Source organism: Anomaloglossus baeobatrachus, chromosome 4 (genome assembly GCF_048569485.1).
Source record: "Anomaloglossus baeobatrachus isolate aAnoBae1 chromosome 4, aAnoBae1.hap1, whole genome shotgun sequence".
Classification (NCBI taxonomy): Eukaryota; Metazoa; Chordata; class Amphibia; order Anura; family Aromobatidae; genus Anomaloglossus; species Anomaloglossus baeobatrachus.
In genome coordinates, this window is record NC_134356.1 from 311,283,363 (window position 1) to 311,299,033 (window position 15,671).

The 15,671-nt window shown below is 43.3% G+C and overlaps 1 protein-coding gene across 1 annotated transcript in view; it reads left to right on the plus strand.

The window, feature by feature from the left end:
• The first annotated feature begins 10,127 nt into the window (after positions 1-10,127).
• The window catches only part of LOC142302391 (uncharacterized), a 138,894-nt gene continuing 133,350 nt past the window's right edge, over positions 10,128-15,671 (plus strand). The window contains exon 1 of the mRNA XM_075343446.1: positions 10,128-10,452. Coding sequence (XP_075199561.1) covers positions 10,128-10,452 — 325 coding nt within the window. The remainder of the gene's footprint in view (positions 10,453-15,671) is intronic.

The window sequence follows — 15,671 nt, forward strand, 5'->3', positions numbered from 1 at the left end:
TATTATTGACTGTGTTATGGATGTAGGGTATCTGATAGAGGCAGTGACATCACTAACCCCAGGACTTGATGCCAGGTGACATTATAGCTTTTATCAACCCCATATATTAACCCGTTTGCCACCGCACCAGGCCAGTGGGATGAGCTCAAGCAAAGTACCAGGATTGGAGCATCTAATGGATGCGCCACTTCTGGGGTGACTGGGCCCACTATTTTTAGGCTAGGAAGGGCCAACAACTATTGACCTTCCCACCCTTAGAATACCAGACCACAGCTGTCGACTTTCCATTAACTGGTGATCCAATTTGAGGGGGACCACATGTTTTGGGGGTTTTTTTATTTATTTATAAATAATTATAAAAAAGATCCTGGGGTGTCCTCCAAATTGGATCACCAACCAAGGTAAAGCTGCCAGCTGTGGTTTACAGGCTGCAGCTGTCTGCTTTACCCTAGCTGGCTATCAAAAAATCAAAAATGGGGGGACCCCACATTTTTTTGTTTTGTTTGTTTTATTCTTTATTTTTTGGCTAAATACAAGGCTAGGCACCCTTTAGTGCCACATGAAAGTCACTAAAGGGTGCCAGCTTAGAATATGCAGGGGGGTTGGACATTATACACTGTATGCAGAATTATTAGGCAAATAAGTATTTTGATCACATGATACTTTTTATAGATGTTGTCCTACTTCAAGCTGTATTGGCTTGAGAGCCAACTACCAATTAAATAAATCAGGTGATGTGCATCTCTGTAATAAGGAGGGGTGTGGTGTAATGACATCAACACCCTAAATAAGGTGTGCTTAATTATTCGGCAACTTCCTTTCCTTTGGCAAAATGGGTCAGATGAAAGACTTGACGGGCTCTGAAAAGTCCAAGATTGGGAGATGTTTTGCAGAGGGATGCAGCAGTTTTGAAATTGCCAAACTTTTGAAACGTGATCAACGAACAATGAAGCGTTTCATGGCAAATTTCCAACAGGGTCACAAGAAGCGTGTTGGGCAAAAAAGGCACAAAATAATTGCCCATGAATTGAGAAAAATCAAGCGTGAACCTGCCAAAATGCCATTTGCCACCAGTTTGACCATATTTCAGAGCTGCAACGTTACTGGAGTATCAAAAAGCACAAGGTGTGCCATACTCCGGGACATGGCCAAGGTAAGAAAGGCTGAAAATCGTCCACTTTTGAACAAGAAACATAAGATAAAATGTCAAGACTGAGCCAAGAAATATCTTAAGACTGATTTTTCAAAGGTTTTATAGACTGATGAAATGAGAGTGACTCTTGATGGGCCAGATGGATGGGCCAGAGGCTGGATCTGTAAAGGGCAGAGAGCTCCACTCCCACTCAGACGCCAGCAAGGTGGAGGTGGGGTACTGGTATGGGCTGGCATCATCAAAGATGAACTTGTGGGACCTTTTCGCATTGAGGATGGAGTGAGGCTAAACTCCCAGACCTACTTACAGTTTCTGGAAGACAACTTCTTCAAGCAGTGGTTCAGAAAGAAGTCTGTATCGTTCAAGAAAAACATTATTTTCATGCAGGACAATGCTCCATCACATGCATCCAACTACTCCACAGCGTGGCTGGCCAGTAAAGGTCTAAGAGATGAAAAAATAATGACATGGCCCCCTTGTTCACCTGACTGAACCCTACAGAGAACCTGTGGTCCCTCATAAATTCTGAGATCTACAGGGAGGGAAAACAGTACACCTCTCGGAACAGTGTCTGGGAGGCTGTGGTGGCTGCTGCACGTAATGTTGATCGTAAACAGATCAAGCAACTGACAGAATCTATGGATGGTAGGCTGTTGCGTGTCATCATAAAGAAAGGTGGCTATATCGGTCACTAATTTTTTGGGGTTTTGTTTTTGCATGGCAGAAATGTTTATTTCTAAATTTTGTGCAGGTATATTGGTTTACCTGGTGAAAATAAACAAGTGATATGGGAATATATTTGGTTTTTATTAAGTTGCCTAATAACTCTACAAAGTAATAGTTACCTGCAAAAACAGATATCCTCCTAAGATAGCCAAATCTAAAATAAAAACCACTCCAACTTCCAAAAATATTAAGCTGTGATATTTAAGAGTCTTTTGGGTTGATTGAGAACATAGTTGTTGATCAAAAATAAAAAAAATCCTCTAAAATACAACTTGCCTAAAAATTCTGCACACGGTGTACATGTGTTTGACATCTGTCTGTCTGTCTGTCTATCCATCCATCCTAGATTTTTAGGCTGTGTGCACGCGATTAGGGTTTCAATTAGAGTTGAGCGCGGTTCGTGGTTCGAGGTTCTCCAGTTCTAAGCTGGAGTGATTTTGGGGGCCGTTCGAGATCGAACTAGAACTCGAGCTTTTTGCAAAAGCTCGATAGTTCTAGAAACGTTCGAGAACGGTTCTAGCAGCAAAACGCAGGGCTTTTTACAGCTACAGTGTGCAGGAGCCATCGCTGGCAGCCTGCCACAAGCTGGTAACCAAGATAAACATCGGGTATCCAAGCAAAGCGCTTTGGTTAGTAACCCGATGTTTATTTTAGTTACGTGCAGGAAGCCCACACTTCCCCGCTCAGCTCGCTCCTCCCCCTCCTGCCCGCGGCATGTACACACACACACACACACACACACACATGGTCCCGCTCGGCTTACCTGCGGTGATGAAGTCCCGCCATCCCGACCTCAGCGCTGTCACTGTCCTCCATGGCTGCCGCTTGTCACATCACCTCTCGCTTCCGACCCGAGACTGACTAGCGGTGACGTCACGGGCCTCTCACGATACTTGGTGTGAAGGCGCCGGTCATTGAACTCAGTGACAGGGGCTGTCAGTGTGCTGGAGATCAGCGCAGGTAATGTACCTCGCTGACAGCAGCACTTGTCATCCCCTGCAGTGACCTGGGCTGACCCATTGATGTTAGCTCAGGTCACTGCACTGCTCTCCCAGCCAATGGGGAACATCCTGCTCTTCATTGACTGGGACAGTGTGGATCGTCATGGCAACCCCTTGGATTACACCAGACCTGGATTTGTTTTTCATTCTAATAAATTGGTTAAAGAGGGAATGTTTTGGGGAGTGTTTTTTCAAATAAAAATGTGTTTGTCGTCTATTTTTTTTATTACTGACTGGGTTGGTGATGTCGGGTATCTGATAGACGCCTGACCTCACCAACCCCAGGGCTTGATGCCAGGTGACATTACACATCTGGTATTAACCCCATATATTACCCCGTTTGCCACCGCACCAGGGCGCGGGATGAGCTGGGGCGAAGCACCAGGATTGGCGCATCTAATAGATGCGCCACTTCTGGGGTGGCTGCGGCCTGCTATTTTTAGGCTGCGGAGAGTCCAATAACCATGGACCTCCCTAGTCTGAGAATATCAGGCCCCAGCTGTCTGCTTTACCTTGGCTGGTGATCCAATTTTGGGGGACCCCTACGTGTTTTTTTTTTTTAATTATTTATTTAATTTAAAATAACAGCGTGGGGTGCCCTCAGTTTTGGATTACCAGCTAAGGTGAGGTTGCCAGCTGTGGTCTGCAGGCTGCAGCCGTCTGCTTTACCCTAGCTGGCTACAAAACTAGGGGGAACCCTACGTCATTTTTTTTTTCATTTTTTTGGCTAAATACAAAGCTAAGCACGCCTTAGTGCCACATGAAAGGCACCAAAGGGTGCTCCACTTTTTCTCCACTTTTTTCTCCACTTTTTCTCCACTTTTTCTCCATTTTTTTCTCCACTTTTTCTCCACTTTTTCTCTACTTTTTCTCCACTTTTTCTCCACTTTTTCTCCATTTTTTTTCCACTTTTTCTCCACTTTTTTTCCACTTTTTCTCCACTTTTTCTCCATTTTTTTCTCCACTTTTTCTCCACTTTTTCTCCACTTTTTCTCCATTTTTTTCTCCACTTTTTCTCCACTTTTTCTCCACTTTTTCTCCACTTTTTCTCCACTTTTTCTCCACTTTTTCTCCACTTTTTCTCCATTTTTTTCTCCACTTTTTCTCCACTTTTTCTCCACTTATTCTCCCCTTTTTCTCCACTTTTTCTCCACTTTTTCTCCACTTTTTCTCCACTTTTTCCTCCACTTTTTCTCCACTTTTTCTCCACTTATTCTCCACTTTTTCTCCATTTTATTCTCCACTTTTTCTCCATTTTATTCTCCACTTTTTCTCCACTTATTCTCCACTTTTTCTCCATTTTATTCTCCACTTTTTCTCCATTTTATTCTCCACTTTTTCTCCACTTATTCTCCACTTTTTCTCCATTATATTCTCCACTTTTTCTCCACTTTTTCTCCACTTTTTCTCCATTTTTTTCTCCACTTTTTCTCCACTTTTTCTCCACTTTTTCTCCACGTTTTCTCCATTTTTTTCTCCACTTTTTCTCCACTTTTTCTCCACTTTTTCTCCACTTTTTCTCCATTTTTTTCTCCACTTTTTCTCCACTTTTTCTCCACTTGTTCTCCATTTTTTTCTCCACTTTTTCTCCACTTTTTCTCCACTTTTTCTCCATTTTTTTCTCCATTTTTTCTCCACTTTTTCTCCATTTTTTCTCCACTTTTTCTCCACTTTTTCTCCACTTTTTTCTCCACTTTTTCTCCACTTTTTCTCCACTTTTTCTCCATTTTTTTCTCCACTTTTTCTCCATTTTTTCTCCACTTTTTCTCCACTTTTTCTCCACTTTTTCTCCATTTTTTTCTCCACTTTTTCTCCACTTTTTCTCCACTTTTTCTCCATTTTTTTCTCCATTTTTTCTCCACTTTTTCTCCATTTTTTCTCCACTTTTTCTCCACTTTTTCTCCATTTTTTTCTCCACTTTTTCTCCACTTTTTCTCCACTTTTTCTCCATTTTTTTCTCCACTTTTTCTCCACTTTTTCTCCACTTTTTCTCCATTTTTCTCCACTTTTTCTCCACTTTTTCTCCACTTTTTCTCCACTTTTTCCTCCACTTTTTCTCCACTTTTTCTCCACTTATTCTCCACTTTTTCTCCATTTTATTCTCCACTTTTTCTCCATTTTTTTCTCCATTTTTTCTCCACTTTTTCTCCATTTTTTCTCCACTTTTTCTCCACTTTTTCTCCATTTTTTTCTCCACTTTTTCTCCACTTTTTCTCCACTTTTTCTCCATTTTTTTCTCCACTTTTTCTCCACTTTTTCTCCACTTTTTCTCCATTTTTTTCTCCATTTTTTCTCCACTTTTTCTCCATTTTTTCTCCACTTTTTCTCCACTTTTTCTCCATTTTTTTCTCCACTTTTTCTCCACTTTTTCTCCACTTTTTCTCCATTTTTTCTCCACTTTTTCTCCACTTTTTCTCCACTTTTTCTCCATTTTTTTCTCCACTTTTTCTCCACTTTTTCTCCACTTTTTCTCCGTTCATTTTCTATGGTCGGTCTACCCATTAGCTCTGCCATGCATACTGTAGCTCTACACCTACTGCACATGTTACTTTATGATTGACATCTCTTTCGTACCAGAGCTGTCTAAGTCTACTCTGACCCCATATTTGTCATTACTATATTGTCCTTGTACTGTATTATGACATTTGTATCATGTGTTTCATTTCTTGCTGTGTTGCAATTTTTTTGCTGCATCCCAATTGTACCTCTACATTGTTCGAGTTTATGTTATTGTTCTCTCACTCTTATGTGATACTGATTATTGTCATTTTTCATGATTACATGCAGATAAGTCCAATCTGACGAAGGCTCAGGCCGAAATGTCATTTGTAACTTGTTTTGGACAAAAACATATATGCTTATGAAACATTTTTTTTTCTTAATACGGACCAATAAAGAGTGATTTTGCATTACTATCCGTTGTGACTTACTGACTTAGTCTGGGAGATTTAGAGTGCCGAGGTTACTCACTAATTTTATCTATTATTACCTCTGAGCACCTATATACCAGTGAGCAGAGCTTCCTCTACAGTAGTTCTCCTGATTAGGCATACCCTTACCTCATGAGCAGGGCATTGCAGCTTTGGTAGCAACCATTACGACATGGACTCTGCTGCTGTGGACCCGGGGAGAGTGAGTGTAGATTCATTGCACCCACACTCCTCACATGAAGGGTCCACACTCCTAGAAAATGGGGGATACGTTCCCTGAGTGTCTCCCCCCCATATTCTAGACGGTCCAGAGTCGTCGTGGGTCCCCTTTATTTTTTTTCTTACAATAAATTGGTGAAAGAGGAAATGTTTTGGGGACTGTTTTTTCAAATAAATTTCTTTTGTCGATTTTTTTTTTTTGTTAGTACTGACAGTTCATGATGTTGAGCATCTAATAGATGCCATGACATCACAAACTGCTGGGCTTGATCTCAGGTCACTTTACAGCTAGTATCAACCCGATTTATTACCCCGTTTGCCACTGCACCAGGGCACGGGATGAGCTGGGGTGAAGCGCCAGGATTGGCGCATCTAGTGGATGCGCCACGTCTGGGGTGCCTGCGGCCTGCTATTTTTAGGCTGTGAAGGCCCAATAACTATGGACCTTCCCACCCTGAGAATACCAGACCACAGCTGTCCGCTTTACCTTGGCTGGTGATCCAATTTGGGGGGGACCCTACTTTTATTGTGTAATTATTAATATTTATAAAATAATTATAAAAAAGAGCCTGAGGGGACCTCCACATTGGATCCCCAACCACGGTAAAGCTGCCAGCTGTGGTTTTCAGGCTACAGCCGTCTGCTTTACCCTAGCTGGCTATCAAAAATGGGGGGACCCAACGTCATTTTTTTAACTATTTTTTAAATAGAAAAAATTAATGGGCTTCCCTGTATTTTGATTGCCAACCAAGGTAACGGCAGGCAGATGGGGGTGGCAACCCATAGCTGTCTGCTTTATCTGCGCTGAGAATCAAAAATACCGCGGAGCGCTACGTCATTTTTTTAAAGATTTATTTTTACAGCACTGTGATGTCCAGCAATCAAAATACAGGGAAGCCCATTTTATTTTTAGTTATTTAAATAAATAATTAAAAAAAATATATATGGGCTCCCGCTGCATTTTTTGTATTGCTAGCTAAGGGTAATCCAAGTAGCTACTGGCTGCTAACCCCCACTGCTTGGTGTTACCTTCACTGGCAATGGAAAATCCAGGGAAGCATTTTTTATTTTTTTTGCCAAAAAACTACAAAAAAAGGACGTGAGCTTCGCCATATTTTTGTATGCTAGCCAGGTATAGCAGGCAGGTGGTGGAAGAGTTGGATACAGCGCCAGAAGATGGCGCTTCTATGAAAATGCCATTTTCTGAGGCGGCTGCAGACTGCAATTCGCAGCAGTGGGGCCCAGAAAGCTCAGGCCAACCTGAGCTGCGGATTCCAATCCCCAGCTGCCTAGTTGTACCTGGCTGGACACAAAAATGGGGCGAAGCCTACGTCATTTGTTTTCTAATTATTTCATGAAATTCATGAAATAATAAAAAAAGGGCTTCCCTTTATTTTTGGTTCCCAGCCGGGTACAAATAGGCAACTGGGGGTTGGGGGCAGCCGTACCTGCCTGCTGTACCTGGCTAGCATACAAAAATATGGCAAAGCCCACATAATTTTTTCAGGGGGCAAAAAACTTCTGCATACAGTCCTGGATGGGGTATGCTGAGCCTTGTAGTTCTGCAGCTGCTGTCTGTCTGTATGGAGAAGAGCAGACAGCAGCTGCAGAACTACAAGCATACTCCATCCAGGACTGTATGCAGAATTTTTTTGCCCACCAAAAAAATGACGTGGGCTTCGCCATATTTTTGTATGCTAGCCAGGTACAGCAGGCAGCCACGGGCTGCCTCCAACCCCCAGTTGCCTATTTGTACCCGGCTGGGAACCAAAAATATAGGGAAGCCCGTTTTTTTTTAATTATTTCACTTATTTCATGAAATAATTAAAAAACAAATGACGTGGGCTTCGCCCCATTTTTGTGTCCAGCCGGGTACAACTAGGCAGCTGGGGATTGGAATCCGCAGCACAGGTTAGCCCGAGGTTTGTGGGCGCCTCTGCTGCGGATTTCAGTCCGCAGCCGTCCCAGAAAATGGCGCTCTCATAGAAGCGCCATCATCTGGCGCTGTATCCAACTCTTCCAACAGCCCTGGAGCCGGGTGGCTTGTTGGGTAATCATGAGTTAATACTGGCTTTGTTTTACTAGCCAGTATTAAGCCAGAGATTCTTAATGTCAGGCACGTTTGACCCGGCCATTAAGAATCTCCAATAAAGGGTTAAAAAAAACACCACACAGAGAAAAAATACTTTAATAGAAATAAATACACAGACACATTAGAGACTCCATCTTTATTACCCCCTGTCAGCCCTCCACGATCCTGCTCTTCTGTCTTCTTTCTTTCTAGTGTAGTAGTAGGGACGATTGTAGTGAGGATGAGGTGCACCAGCCCATCATGGGCTGGGGAACCTCATCCTCACTACAATCCTCACTACAATCGGGAAGCAGCGTGCAGCCTTCACTCCGTGAGTGATCAGTGCTGGCTGTCAGCGGTAACAGCGGTAACGCTGACAGACGCGTTACCATAGCAACGGTGCTCTCGGAGCCGCGGTTAGCCGCGCTAACTGCGTTGCTATGGCAACGGTGATCTCCGTTAATGACCGGCTGTGTCAGCCGGTCCCTAACGGAACGGGGAGTCGACCGTGTGCTAGAGCATGTCGCCGGTACACAGCGATACACATATGTGCACCGTGTACCGGAGAGATGCTCTCGCAGGTCCTACATGACGCGTCATAGTCATGTGACCAGTCTGTAGCCAATGAGATAATAGCCACGTGACTGGTCACATGGCTATTTTGACGTCACGATAGGTCCTGCATCTCTGCTGGCAGTGCCGTCACCGGGAGGATTCAGCGATCATCGGATTTAATAGCGGCAGGAGACAGAGTGCAGAAGGGATCGCGAGGACCGGTAAGTGTTATGGCAATGTTTATTAACTGTTTGTGTACATTTATAATGCATTTTTATGTGTTTGTGATTGCCTCCCATTATAGCCTATACGTTCGAGTTTGGTTCGTCGAACGTTCGACGAACAGAACTCGAACGGGACCCCCGTTCGGCGAACCGGCCTCGAGCCAAACCGGGACCGGTTCGCTCATCTCTAGTTTCAATAGCTTTGGATGCTGTGTTTTCGCTGCGTCCATAATGTGTTGTACAGTAGAAGTGCTGTGGAAGGATTTTTAGAAATCTACTGCTTACTGTGCTTATTTTCTCCACAGCATAAACTGACATCTGGCGCTGCAGCATGTTACTTTATTCTGCGGAGACGTGTGTTCTCTGTGGAGAGAATAGAGCTAAAGTCAGCAGCGGCCCGACCCTGGCTTGTGGCTGTGGACATCACTCACATCTCCGCAGACTCAGTGTGACCGGATCGTGGGCACATAGCCTAAAAATGAAAAATTTACTGCTAGAGCAACATTTTTGTGATGCACCTGGGGGTTCAAAATGCTCACTATACTCCTGAATAAAACCCGTGAGGGGTCTAGTTTCCAAATTGGGGTGACTTGTGGGGGTTTCTGCTGTAAAGGTTCCTTAGGGGTCCTGCAAATACAACTTGGTGCCCGTAATCTATTTCAGCTTTTCCAAAATTCAAATGGTGCTTCTTCACTTTCAAGGCCTCCTGTTTGTCCAAACAGAGGTTTTTGTCCACATGTAGGTTATCTCAGTGCTCATAAGAAATTGGATAACAAACTGGGGTCCACTTTTTGGTGTTTCCTCTTGAAAAAGGGAGAAATTTGGTGCTAAAGCAAGATTTCTGTGAATAAAATGAAAATTTTCAATATGACGACCTAAGGTTATCAAAATTTGTGAAGTACCTGTGGGTTTAAAATGCTTACTATACCACTGGATAAAATCCTTCAGGGGTCTAGTTTCCAAAATGGGGTCACTTGTGGTGGGATCTATAACGCTCACCGCAGCATGGAGAGCGTTGATGTGTGAACCCACTAGACCGCAGCGGAGCTGCGGTAGCTGACCACAAGCAGGACACGGGAGAGCTTAGATGGTGAGCAATAGACTGGGTTTATTGACAATCCTTAAATAGGAAAGGAGTGCGAAGGTGACCGAGAGGCTCCACCAGACCATGCATCGGACTCCCCTGGAGGAGCAACCAAGAGCAAACCCCTATATAGGGTCTGTCTGGCCCCACCCCAGGGGGCCTAAATGCACTATCTCCCAGACAATGGTTACAACTCACTGCGTCACAAGAAAAGAGCAAAGTCTCAGGTTAGTGTACCCCAACAGTGGCACTGCACAACATGCGAAGACACGGTAAACGTGAAGGAAGTGGAAGTGACTCCTCTGGATGTGGCACTGCTGTTACAACAAGGCTCTGTGGACGTGGAACCAAGAGTGGAGCTGGAGACGAGCAAGGAGGCACAGCTTGCAGGTCCCTTTGGCAACACAGAAGCAGCTGCTCCAGAGGCTCAGCAAACAAGAGAAAACCTAAGGATAGAAAATGACATATTAGTAAGAGGCACCGGAAGAGGTACGCAGCGCGACCTCTACACTGACAACATACCTAAGGATAGGAACTGTTGCCCAAGCACTTCCCATAAGGGGAGGGTGCTTTATATACACAGAGCTGCTCAGCAATAGGCTAAGAGGGAATTGCACTCAAAACAGCTCTGTACTAACAGGACCTGCGATGATGTCAGAGGGAGGGGAGGAGTCAGAGATCACATGATTCCTAGTGCATGCAGAGCTCTGCAGTGCCACTGTGGATACAGGAAAGCAGTGCGTGCATGTGGGCTGTGTCAGCTTGCTGGAAATGGTAAGTACAGAACGGACAGAAGCTGTTCCAGCCCTGGTGACACTGCGAAGACGCTCCTGGTCCCCATGGTCAGCGGGGTACATGGTCGGGGACGGCACAGGACGGAGCATGACAGGCGCCTGCTAATGATTCCAGCCAATTTTGCAGTCAAATGGCACTCCTTCCCTTCCGAGCCCTGCCGTGCACCCAAACATTTTATTTCCAGCACATATGAGGTACTAGCATACTCAGGAGAAATTGCACAATACATTTTTTTGGTGCAATTTTTCCTGGTACCCTTGTAAATAAAAAAGGCTATTTGGTTGAAGTAACAATTTAGTGGTAAAAATGTATTTTTTTTATTTTCAAAGCTCAAATAAAGCTCAAATAAAATTCTGTGAAGCCCCCAGGGGTTCAAAGTTCTCACCAAACATCTAAAAAAATTCTTTGAGGGGACTAGTTTCCAAAAAGGAGTACCTAGTGGGAGGTGTTTGCTGTTTAGGTCTTTTAGGGGCCCTATAAATTCAACATGGTGCCCACAATCTTTTTTAGCCTAATTTGCTTTCCAAAATTCAAATATCGCTTCTTCTGTTCCGAGCCCTCCCATTTTTCCAAACAGAGGTTTCTGACCACATCTGGGGTATTAGCGCTCAGAACAAATTGGGTAACACACTTAGAGTTCCATTTTGTTGTGTTACTTCTTCAAAAAGTTAATTAAATGGCGCAAGAGCAACATTTTAAGGTAAAATATATATATATATATTACACACATATATATATATATATATATATATATATATACACATATATGCATACATATATATATATATTTATTTTTTTTTCATTCCACATTGCTTTAGTTCTGGTGAGACAAATTAAGGGTTAATAGACTTCTTGCATGTGGTTTTGAGTACCTTGAGGGGTGCAGTTTTTAGAATGGTGTCACTTTTGGGTATTTTCTTTCACCCAGGCCTCTCAAAGTCAATTCAAATGTGATGTGGTTCCTAAAAAAATGGTTTTGTAAATTTTGTTGAAAAAAATGGGAAATTGCCGATGAACTTTGAACCCTTCTAACTTCCTAACCAAAAAAAAATTGTTTCAGAAATTGCGCTGATGTAAAGTAGACAAGTGGGAAATGTTATTTATTGACTATTTTGTGTGACATAACTCTCTGGTTTAAGGGCATAAAAATTAAAAGTTGAAAATTGCAAAATTTTCATCAAATTTCCAATTTTTTCGCAAATAAAAGCAAAACATTTCATCCTAAATTTATAACTATCATGAAGTATAATATGTCACGAAAAAACATTCTCAGAGTCACCAGGATCCATTGAAGCGTTCCAGAGTTATTATAACCTCATAAAAGTACACTGGTCAGAATTGCAAAAAATAGCCTGGGCATTAAGTATAAAACTGGCTTCGTCCTTATGGGGTTTAAGTAATAAATTGTTAATTTTTCAACATTTTGAATAGTTGAATCAAATGAAATGCTATGGCAGGAGACCCAGGAGGACCCCACTGCTGACACAAAGACGTAAGAAAGCTAGGCTGCAGTTTGCCAAAATGAACGTGAGTAAGCAAAAATCCTTCTGGGAAAGCATCTTATCGACAGATGAGACCAAGATAGAGCTGTTTGGTAAAACACATCATTCTAATTGTTACCGGAAATTAAATGAAGCCTACAAAGAAAGAACACAGTACCTACAGTCAAATATGCTGAAGGTTCAAAGATGTTTTGGGGTTGTTTTACTGCCTCTGGGTTCCTTGACTGTGTGCAAGACATCATAAAATCTGAAGACTACGAAAGGATTTTGGGTCTCAATGTAGCATCCGGTGTCAGACAGGTGTGATGGCATCTTACGTCATAGGTTTTCCAGCAGGACAATAACCTCAAACATACTTCAAGAAACACCAAGAAATGGAAGGAAACAAAATGCTGGATAGTTCTGAAGTGGCAGCAATGAGTCCGAATCAAAATCCTATTGAACCCCATGTGGAGTGATCTTAAAATTGCTGTTAGGAGAAGGCACCATTTAAATATGAGAGACTTGGAGCAGTTTGCAAAAGAAAAGTAGTCCAAAATTACAGTTGAGAAGTGTAAGAAGCTTTTTGATGGTGATAGGAAGCGACTGATTGCAGTTATTTATTTCAAAGGGTGTGCAACCAAATATTAAGTTGGTGGTTCAACAATTTAGTCTGGACCATTTTGGGGGTTTTGTGTTAAATTATGTCCAATTTGCTTTTTTTTTCTCAGTTGTTTTTTTGTTTTTTTTTCAATGTAGAGTATAGCAACTGGATAGGGATATACCGTATGGATAAGTTTATACTAGCTGGGTAACCCACCAATGGAAAAATAACGCCTAAAATATACCTTTTATTATGATAATTTAAAATTGTAAGGAGACCAAACAAACATATATAGCGCACATGCGCCTAAAAATTGTCACCAGCTGTGATATCCTATATCATTATCATTAGGAATATTCTTTCACAGACGACAATAGGTAATCGGCAGTAGAGTGACCCTCATCAAATATTGTGATAGGGAATAAAAGGAAACGATCTCACCCGTCTTCAGTTCATTAAGGGTGAATGTTCCTCAGCCGAAACAACTGCAGGCAAGCGGAGTTGCCACAATTCACTGAGATCCTATGGTTTCAACAGGTGTTCCACGGATCCACTCAGAAACAACTCCGATAGCATATCAAGGAAACTTTTTCTCTCTCTCAACGCGTTTCATTTGATCATCAGGAGATTTAGAGAAGGAATATGGTGTCTTTCAATGAAACCGGCATATCCGCCGCAGGGTTCAGACACAAATCCGATGCCACATTATATGTCCTTCATAGGACCGGCACATCAGCCACTATATGAGTCCAAAAAACATAGCATGAGTCTCCAAAATAAAACAACCGGCCTCATATATCAAACAGCCTCATTTCGTGAAAACCAGATACAAATTGTGTACTCACCAAGGTCCCGACACATGACATTTAATGGTACTGCGCCATCATGCCGAGCACCAGCATTATGTTTAAATAACAGAGCATTGCCGCTCTGAATCAGGCGTGTGACGTCACGTCCGCCTCGCGGGTGCCCGCCCACTTCCTGCGGGTCACTCCGTGTTGAGACGCACGCAAACCAGGACGGAGTCCTGGAACGCAGGACACTCTGCGCATGCGCAGGAAACGGCCGCTGCATCTTACGGTGCAGCAGGCGCGACAGCCTGCGGTCACCATCAAAGGGAGTGTTGACATAGCAAGCATTCCAGATAATCCTGCTCTGGGACATAGCTGTCCCAAGAGCAGTCAATCCAGGTTAGACATAGCTGAGCAATTATGGTAAAAAGGACAGTTTCAAACACAATTCATAAGTTATGGTACAGAGGAAAAGGAGGGGAAAAAAGGGGGAGGGAGGGGGGGGGAGGGGGGGGGACGGAGGGAAAATTTTGTAAAAATAGAGGGAGGATCTGGCCAGGGACAAGAAGAAGACAACTGGACCCAAATGGGTGGAAAAGAAAGGACCCATCACCATATACACTGGCCCTGTCTTATAGTCTTGCAACTGCCTATCATGTGCGGGTCGGCACCCTAGAGAAACGGTGGATGGTGCCCCCACTCGGCCGTCGTATAGCCCTACCAGATACTCACCCTATTGCTAAATTACACAAAGGGTGCAAAAGATAGCATCTCATTTAGGCCCAGGGGTCTCACTGTCCTGAGCCAGAAAATCCATCTCGTCTCCTGTTTTAGGATCAGATTGTCCCAGTCTCCCCCTCTTGTAGGTTGTGGTACCAGGTCAATCCCTTGAAAAAAGACGGAGTTGGGGTCACCATTATGTTTTTCAGTAATATGCCCTTTTCCTCTGTACCATAACTTATGAATTGTGTTTGAAACTGTCCTTTTTACCATAATTGCTCAGCTATGTCTAACCTGGATTGACTGCTCTTGGGACAGCTATGTCCCAGAGCAGGATTATCTGGAATGCTTGCTATGTCAACATTCCCTTTGATGGTGACCGCAGGCTGTCGCGCCTGCTGCACCGTAAGATGCAGCGGCCGTTTCCTGCGCATGCGCAGAGTGTCCTGCGTTCCAGGACTCCGTCCTGGTTTGCGTGCGTCTCAACACGGAGTGACCCGCAGGAAGTGGGCGGGCACCCGCGAGGCGGACGTGACGTCACACGCCTGATTCAGAGCGGCAATGCTCTGTTATTTAAACATAATGCCGGTGCTCGGCATGATGGCGCAGTACCATTAAATGTCATGTGTCGGGACCTTGGTGAGTACACAATTTGTATCTGGTTTTCATGAAATGAGGCTGTTTGATATATATGAGACCGGTTGTTTTATTTTGGAGACTCATGCTATGTTTTTTGGACTCATATAGTGGCTGATGTGCCGGTCCTATGAAGGACATATAATGTGGCATCGGATTTGTGTCTGAACCCTGCGGCGGATATGCCGGTTTCATTGAAAGACACCATATTCCTTCTCTAAATCTCCTGATGATCAAATGAAACGCGTTGAGAGAGAGAAAAAGTTTCCTTGATATGCTATCGGAGTTGTTTCTGAGTGGATCCGTGGAACACCTGTTGAAACCATAGGATCTCAGTGAATTGTGGCAACTCCGCTTGCCTGCAGTTGTTTCGGCTGAGGAACATTCACCCTTAATGAACTGAAGACGGGTGAGATCGTTTCCTTTTATTCCCTATCACACAATATTTGATGAGGGTCACTCTACTGCCGATTACCTATTGTCGTCTGTGAAAGAATATTCCTAATGATAATGATATAGGATATCACAGCTGGTGACAATTTTTAGGCGCATGTGCGCTATATATGTTTGTTTGGTCTCCTTACAATTTTAAATTATCATAATAAAAGGTATATTTTAGGCGTTATTTTTCCATTGGTGGGTTACCCAGCTAGTATAAACTTATCCATACGGTATATCCCT